At 37.1% G+C, this 8,791-nt stretch overlaps 1 protein-coding gene across 1 annotated transcript; it reads left to right on the top strand.

The window, feature by feature from the left end:
• The first annotated feature begins 1,338 nt into the window (after window positions 1-1,338).
• LOC132049854 (isocitrate dehydrogenase [NAD] regulatory subunit 1, mitochondrial-like) lies at window positions 1,339-8,580 on the top strand. Its single transcript, XM_059440815.1, has 4 exons — window positions 1,339-1,951; window positions 6,889-7,128; window positions 7,768-7,846; window positions 8,059-8,580. Exons 1-4 carry the CDS (start codon window positions 1,442-1,444, stop codon window positions 8,331-8,333), a joined length of 1,104 nt encoding a protein of 367 aa, XP_059296798.1. The 5' UTR covers window positions 1,339-1,441; the 3' UTR covers window positions 8,334-8,580.
• Window positions 8,581-8,791: the final 211 nt, after the last annotated feature.

Here is an 8,791-nt window from a genome sequence, read left to right on the forward strand (position 1 = left end):
AAATATTCATGGATTTGGGTAGTTGGAAACTTTATCAATTCGAACTCCAAGAAAAAATCACCGAATTTAAACCTTTATCCCTTTACTTTTATATACTCCCTCCGTCATTTATTATTTGGCCACATTGTTAAAAATATATGTCTCAAATTACTTGTTCATTTACAAAAATAAGATAAAATTAATTAAATCGTTCTCATCTTACCCTTTGTATTAAATGTTCTTGAAAATAGTCAATATTGATTAAAATGTATTTATTGAAAAGAGATAGGGGTGAGGTAGTAAAATATATCTTTTATTTATGATTTCTTAAGGGAGTGCAAAAAGAAAAGTAACCAAAGTAATATGGGACGGAGGGAGTAGGTGTCAACTATGAAATTACCACATTTTTTCCTTACATAGCACCGCACGAAATTCTGGCTTTATAGTTTGTGCACATTTTGGACCGAACTCATTATTTTTTCAGCTATGACCGATTAAATTATTTCATTACGTATAAGTTCTTTGTACACACTGTTTACCCCTTAAAAAGGTAATAATTCAATTTGTATGTGGCTTAAAAGATATGCGGTTTGATTCGTTAATTACGTAAAGGAATAACAACAATGAACAAAGATTAACGATAAGAAAGTAAAGAGATAGCCTCAATTGACTTGAAGAACAGCACAACGATTGGTCCGGACCGGAGCTTAAGAACTTTGAACCCGAACCAAAGTGTATAGAATTATATTGCCTTTGATGTTTACAGAGCTTAAGAATTAGAGTTTTTCGTATAAGTATGCAGAAAATGAGGTGTCTACTTATGAGGGTTTACCTCCCTATTTATAGTACAAGTGTTTGTGTTATACATGGTAACTAAATCAATCATGGGGATAATAATTCCCAAAATCTCTAGTACAGCGGCTGGTGACGCGTTGTGTAGCGTGACGTGCGAAGAGGAATCCGCAACGGGCCGGATTTCTCGGACTCTTATCAACAGGAGCATAAGACTCTTCGGATCCTGCTGCGTCCGAATAACTAAGTTCGAAATGTTTCTATCCGACCAATCGAGCCCATATTGACCTGTTACTCTTTATTATTGCTCCGGATCTTCGGCCGACGGGTCGAAACCTTGGACCCCGATTTACCCCGTATGCACACACCCATGAAATGGTTGCAAGTGGAACTCTAGGAAAAGTTTACATAAATCTTAATCATGTTTTGACAAAAAGGTACAAACGTCAATAACGGAATAAGTATCTGGCGTTAAAATTGCTAGTCGACGCTGCCCCACCCCCTTGCTCTCTCGTGGGCCGTCACTTGTCACTCTTCTTTTCGCCTACATTTCCTTTCCTTTTTGCTTTCTCCCCTTTTGGTCAATTCCATCACGTCAAAACACCTCCACCCTAATTTCCATGCCCCAATAATCAAATAGTCAAACCTCACCTCCATCAATCCATTCTCAATGGCCAAACGTACCCTACCCCTCCTCAAGCGCCTCCTCAGATCCAATCTCCATTCCTTAACACCCACCCGATCCGTCACCTACATGCCCCGACCCGGCGACGGTACCCCACGCGCCGTAACGCTAATCCCCGGTGACGGAATCGGACCTCTGGTAACAGGCGCAGTCGAACAAGTAATGGACGCAATGCACGCGCCTATATACTTCGAGCGGTACGAAGTACACGGAGACATGAAAAGTGTGCCACCGGAAGTAATGGAATCGATAAGGAAGAATAAGGTTTGTTTAAAAGGAGGATTGAGGACACCTGTTGGTGGTGGTGTTAGTTCTCTTAATATGCAATTAAGGAAAGAGCTTGATCTGTATGCTTCCCTTGTTCATTGTTTCAATTTGAAAGGATTACCTACGCGCCATGAGAATGTGGATATTGTTGTGATTAGAGAGAATACTGAGGGGGAATATTCGGGATTGGAACATGAGGTTGTTCCCGGTGTCGTTGAGAGCTTGAAGGTATACTTTTTTGTTCTAAATTTCACATTAATGCTGGTTAGTTTATGTTATATGTGTAATCTGTGTGTAGGATTGCTATTTTTGGTACTCCCTTTGTCCCAATTTATGTGGTACTAGTTTGGATTTCGAGAGTCAAACCTGGTTAGTTTGTCTGTGAATTCGGACATGGAATTTTAATGTTTTTGGAAATAAAATTTACATTTTTGATAACTACGTAAAAAGTACTATAAGTCATGGATGCAATGCATGCGTCCGTATACTTCGAACGAAATGACGTACACGGAGACATGAAAAGCGTACCACCGCAAGTAATGGAATCGATAAGGAAGAATGAGGTTTGTTTAAAAAGAGGATTGAAAACACCAGTTGATGGTGGTGTTAGTCCTCTTAATGTTCAGTGAAAGAACTTGATCTGTATGCATCACTTGTGATGGAGTTTCTAAACTTATTTTTCAAAGAGCTTAAAAATTGTATGTCCGAATCAAAATGAAGAAGTTTGACTCTCGAAATCGGAACTGTATCACATGAATTGGGATAGAGGGAGTAATTTTTTTTTTTTTTTTGTTCTGAATTTCACATTAATGCTGGTCAGTTTCCATTAATGATTGTTTAGCTTATTCCGTATGTGTAATCTGTGTGTAGGATTGCTATTTTTGGTATAATGTACGTGCAATGTCGAGTAGTTAATATTTTTGTTAACACAAAACAGAAGGATTTAGTGCTATGTTTATTCAAATAGGATCAACGATATCGATGCCACTCAGCTTCCATCAATGGTTGTTTGGTTTTATTCCAAATGTGAAGTCGGCGTGTAGAATCATTGTTTTTGGAATAATAGGCACACATTGTCAAGTAGTTATTTTTTCTTACAGAAACCCGAAGGTTTTGGTGCTATGTTATTTTAAGCAGGATCAATGCTATCTTAGACATCTAGAGCAAATGGAAATGGAGCAATTCGGGGCTCGGATATTGAAGACAAAAAAGAACCTAAACTTAGAAGGTTTCAACTGGATTTTGAAGTAAATTAATGCAACTGAATGTTGAGGGTAATAAGAGTTGCCTACTTTTATTTCCTGAATCTAGAAGTTATTATATTAACATCCACGCGACTCAAACAAGAATCCTATATCTTACCCACCTAATGCTGTTCTGCGCAAAACTAGAAAACCAAGTTAGGGAGATTGAAGGCATAACCTTGTCTCTTAACAAGATTTAGATCCAGCTAGTCTAATACTTATCCTTGTCATGTGATAGCCAGAATCATTCTGGATTTAGATCATTTCTGCTCCTCCTGGATTTTAACAAGATTTTTTTTTTTTTTTTGGTGTATCTACTTTCTTACACTTGTAAAGATGCAAGTAAGGAAAATATATGATAAGATCTATTTTGTTATGGTGATCTTGAGAATTCCATTACACGCCTGCTCTTTCTGGTGCTCTAGATCCATAAGGGTCTTCAGTCACCTCCATTCAATAGGTGGCTGTAATATGATTCACCATAGATCATCTCCAGTTTTAAAAAAAAAAAAAAAAAAAAAAAAAATTTTGTTAATCTTGAAGTTCTAGATCCATAGATCATCTCTGTAATATGATTCACCATAGATCATGTCGGCACGACCTTCGAAAAAAAAAAAGTATGACCACACACTGTTCAGGTAGGTTGATTGGTAGATGAGGAAAAGGTCGTGTTAAACTATTCTGGTGATTTTCATTTTAAACATAATGAAACCATGAGGTGCATTTTTATGATATTAAGATTGAAAAGTTAAACTTTTTATCTAGTTGAGTCATTTTTCTGCAAATGTTGTTAATAAGAAGGGAAGTACCATGCAGGCCCCGATTTATTTTTTGTGGCAACTTTTCCTTAAACTATATAGTTCGTTTGTTTCATTTTATATGATGGTAGACATGTAGATTAAGATGTTATTTTGGCTTATATATTATTGGCCAAGTACATCGAAGGCCCCTCAAGGCTCAAACTTAGCATAATATTTCATTTTGACACCTTATCCTATGGTTGTACCTATTGAACACTTTACGTTGTCAGTTATGTGTCTAGTGAACAGAGAGCACGTGTGAGAAAATAATTAAACAGAGAGAAGGGGTAAAATCTATGATGGGTCTCTTTGAGGGTGTATGAGTGATAGAGTTGTAAAGGTATAAACGCAATGTTGTTTTTCCTGAGAGTGTATCTCAAGGGAGTGAAAACTGAGATGTATTGTTAGAGATGAAGAAAAATGAAAGGGAAATGGCCAAGAAATGACAGAAGAAGAGAAGAAAGGAGGAAAAAGAAGTTTTAAAATGAAATAGTTGTTTTTCTCTTCTTTTTTACTTATTCTAGTGACATATCTTTGTATCCACTCTACACCTGTAAAAGATATACACGATTAAATAAAACTTAAGTCACTCTAAGTGCTCAGAAGAAGTGGAGAATACGTGTTATTCCATGTAAGCATTGCCTACTCAATAAACGCATTTGACAATTTAAGGTGTTCAATAGGTACGATCTCAAGATAAGGTGCCAACATGAAATATCATGGGTAAAACAATTTAAGTAATGGTTGAGAACTTAGTGTGATGGAGAAATCAAAGTTTAAAGTTTGAATAGCTTAATGGATTCGACTTCTTAATAGTTGAAAGTTGTATAAAAAAAATGGAATGGTGCCTAACATTTTGAAACATTGAAAAATTAATAAAAGAGTGTCATATATATTGGAACATTGGGAGTATGTTTTTCGTTAAAACCCCTTAATAACTACTCCCTCCGTCCCAATTTACATGAAAGTGTTTGACTGGGCACGAAGTTTAAGAATGAAATGAATACTTCTGAAACTTGTGGTCCAAAACAAGGCATAAATATTTGGCTGGCTACAAATCATCTCATTAAGGGTAAAATGGAAAGTTTAAAGTTAAATTGTTATTAAATATAGAAAGGTGTCGTTCTTTTGGGGACTGACTAAAAAGGAAAGAGTGTCACATTAATCGGGATGGAGGGAGCATAGAACAAGTAGCAACCTGCCTCTCCTTCAATTCTGTTTGAAAGTGGAGGGTAAAGTTTGTATGTGCTTCTTTGAATGAGTAAATTTTGGATTTTCGATAGGATTTTCGATAAACAGCTCTAAGATTTAAAGGGAAAACAAGAAAATTATAGCTTATATTTTCTTTTTTCCCTTTCTGCTTCACCAGAAAGCTTTCTTCCTTTTCTGAATGTTATTTTGCAGTGAAGTAATTGTGGATCAAAAAGCATGTAAATTAACACTGAACAATTCATATAAGCAAAGCCAATTGGTGTGTTGGAAGAGAATGGAGAAACTTTTAGTCACACGAATGTGCTTATTCTATTAAGGTGATAAAAAAGAGTCTACCGGTAGCATTAGTTTTGTCTTTGTGGGGAGGGGGGTTGGGAAGAAGGAGGAGGACCTACAAAAAGCTGATCTTAAGGAGGGGGAGGGGTGTTCCTGCTATGGTAGAGCTTGAGCAATTGCCAAGAAGAGGTACTAACTAAATGGTTGCTGTATTGAAACTAACTAAAGGTAGACTTGTTATTTTTTTAAAGAGGTAGTTACAAAAAGATTGTATAGAGTTGACGGGAGTAAGTTGCCACTAGTTTAAACAGTTGAAGGGGGTCTATTGCACTTCTCCTATTGAAAAGATTCGATGGGAAAATGCTAGTGTTTCGTCTTTCTTAATAATGTGCCAATCTCCTGTTATAGAAGTTGCTCGCATATACTTTTGTTCGTTGTCCAATTCAATGTTAAGAAGTGTATAGTTCTGCCGTACTTCTTTCTTGGTAATGCATGAACAACCTATGCCTTTGGGTTTCTCTGTTATTCTTCAAGAGTTCCTTTCTCACTTTTATCTTCTGAACATACTCTGCTTTCACCCTTTATTGTCAAAAATTTTATGTTAAGGCCCAAAAAATAAGTTTCTCTGTCATTAACCAGCGTCTTACATATTCTGTTGCAGCACAGCCGGAGATGGCTGTGAAAATAGTCCGTGTTGTAATGAAAAGAACTAGTTCAAGTACAGCATATTCTAAGATTATCTAAATGATATAATATCTGAACCAGTTAACATATCCAGCTTTTTTTAAGTAGTTTGCAACACAGGCACCTAGGGTTTAATTCAAGTGGCAAAGGTTAAGGGACTTGTGACTTAGGTCATAAGTTCGAGCCCTGCGTCATGTGAACTAAGCCTGGTATTTAAGTGGAGAAGGGTAGAGGGGTGCGCCCATTATCCCCAAGTTTCAAGGGCTGCAGTTTATCTTAATCCTAGACGGATTTCTCAGTCATTAAAAAAAAAAAAAAAAAAAAGTAGTTTGCAACACAGCTTAATTGCACATCTGAATTTAATATTGATGTACAAATCAACCGCTAGTCTTTTTACCTAAGATCTGGTGTGAGCTTTCTCCATTGCTCTCACCTACAGTTTTCTTCTAAGTAGATTGTGTCTCCAGTGATTAGTAGCATATTCATTAGGTCAGGACCTAGGTCGTGCTTAGCTTTTAGAGGATATTATGAATTGTCAACTGCCATCATCTTTTTGCAATATTTCCATATAAACTTTGTTTGTCTCACTATTGCAACTTCCAACCTGGGACATTTTGTTTCCATTTCCCTATCTCAAGTTACATTGTTGCAGAGTACTTATTCGGTGGTCCCTATGTACTTTTGTTTTCCTGTGTGCTCGAGAGTTTCTTCCCCTCTTTTTATTTTTAATTCCCACCCGGCTTTTAGCCCTAGGACATTATGGCCAAGTTTTCCCTTTGCTTCTTTCCCTTTCTAGTATATATCTTAACTACTCCCATAAGGCAGGGTTATTTTCTTCTCAAGTTCTTTATACTATCAGATGCCGCTCCATTTCAACTTTAAGAGTTTTCCAACAGCTTCTTTCTTTCAGATTCTTATTGTTTTTATCTTTGCTATGTGAATTTTCTAGGTGATGACAAAGTTCTGCTCAGAAAGAATTGCTAAATATGCCTTTGAATATGCATACCTCAACAATCGCAAGGTAGTGTCTGCTGTGCACAAAGCAAACATCATGAAACTTGCAGATGGTTTATTTTTAGAGTCTTGTCGTGAGGTTGCGAGCAAATACCCTGGGATCAAGTACAATGAGATCATTGTGGACAACTGTTGCATGCAACTTGTATCAAAACCTGAGCAATTTGATGTTATGGTACAAGTTTTGCCCAATTGCTCTTTTCTATTTTTTGGTTCTTGATTGTTTTCTTTTTCTTTGGTTTTTGATTGCTGACATGGTGAGTTTTGCCACATGATGTTAAAGCTGTACTCAGTTTCTTCTCTACTGGATCATTTTTTTATTAATCCTGACAAAAAGGAAGGTTTTTTGGGGTTAGGGGTGGGGAGTGGGGCAGGGATAGAGAGCTAAAAAGCTTCTCATACAAGTCGCGGAGTATAGGACCGGGGGACCCTGGTGGTTGCTAGATTAAGCATCAAATGTTAGACTAGTAAAACGACATTGCTGGTTGACCTTTTAACATAATTATCCTTTTATTTTTCTCTTTGTTGATATTAGTATGGGTCTTGGGTGATGTGAGGATTGAGAGTTTCAGCAAAGGAAAAGATGAAGTTCATTCTTTAGGTTGCTGAAATGGGAAATAGAACTGCACTTTCGTCTTGCTGGAACTTAATGAGTATGGAAGTTTACAAAATAGATTTTCTAATCCTACCTGTGCTGCTGTATGACCGGGACCTACTGTTGTATTCTTCTGTTCAACGTGTGCGTTTTTTCTTGGCATTTATGTTGTCACTAAATATTCCAGTCCGGATATGAACTTGAAATTGTATATCACAGGTCACCCCTAATCTGTACGGAAATCTGGTGGCAAATACAGCAGCTGGTATTGCTGGAGGCACAGGTGTTATGCCAGGAGGTAAACTAAAACAGTCAGAATTTGTTCCCTAAATTAATGCGGATATGTTTCAATAGTTGTTGTCCTGCATCATTCTTCTCCTCTACTCTAGGATTATCTGGTTGATTTTGATATGAAATGATCATTCATCTTTTGAGCTGCTTTAAAGCTTGAAGGTCTAAATGACAGTATGTTTATTATATGACTGAAGAAACTGGCTTCTTGTGCTTTAGGCAATGTGGGGGCTGACCATGCTGTGTTTGAGCAAGGTGCTTCAGCAGGAAATGTAGGAAATGAGAAGATACTACAGCAAAAGAAGGCAAATCCAGTTGCCTTGTTTCTTTCATCAGCCATGATGTTGAGACATCTGCAGTTTCCTTCATTTGCAGATAGACTAGAGACTGCAGTGAAGCGTGTAATTGCATCAGGTCAATACATGACCAAAGATCTTGGTGGAAATTGCACCACCCAAGAAATCACTGATGCTGTCCTTGCAAATTTGGACTAACTTCAAAATCACTTCTCATCTCTTCCGTTCTCGAGATGATCATGTTTTTAATTCATCATTCTTGTGATGACTTTGATTGTTCAGCGTGCCTTTCAGGGGCATATTCCACAAAATAATGTGAATCTCCCAAGTGGAAATATTACAGCAAGAAACAGAAATTTCCAAGCTTATAGTCGTTTATTTCTTATAATAACGTGTATTTGTTAACGAAGGTTAATAAATTTGAGGTACCAAATTTTGAACTTGAGATAGGCTTCCTGGATAACTTTTTGTATGATTTGTGTGCCAAGAAACGCCAGATGGATGTTCTTTTCTTATGGCTTAGCATTAATTTGCCTGAGGAACAACTGATGCTCACCCATTTTCGCGAATCCATCATACTAGGCGGTGTCTTTGCTCCCCGTCTACGCAAGAATAGGCAGGTTTTGAGACTCAACTGAATGATAAAGAAGGTGCTG

This window comes from Lycium ferocissimum, chromosome 3 (genome assembly GCF_029784015.1).
Source record: "Lycium ferocissimum isolate CSIRO_LF1 chromosome 3, AGI_CSIRO_Lferr_CH_V1, whole genome shotgun sequence".
NCBI classification, from domain to species: Eukaryota; Viridiplantae; Streptophyta; class Magnoliopsida; order Solanales; family Solanaceae; genus Lycium; species Lycium ferocissimum.

What these genes read in the sequence shown, in the direction of transcription:
- LOC132049854 (XM_059440815.1), top strand. Translation starts at nt 1,442, where the DNA reads ATGGCCAAACGTACCCTACCCCTCCTCAAGCGCCTCCTCAGATCCAAT. An exon ending in GTGTCGTTGAGAGCTTGAAG is followed by an intron (nt 1,952 to 6,888) that starts GTATACTTTTTT and finishes TGAATTTTCTAG; the next exon opens with GTGATGACAAAGTTCTGCTC. An exon ending in CACAGGTGTTATGCCAGGAG is followed by an intron (nt 7,847 to 8,058) that starts GTAAACTAAAAC and finishes CTTGTGCTTTAG; the next exon opens with GCAATGTGGGGGCTGACCAT.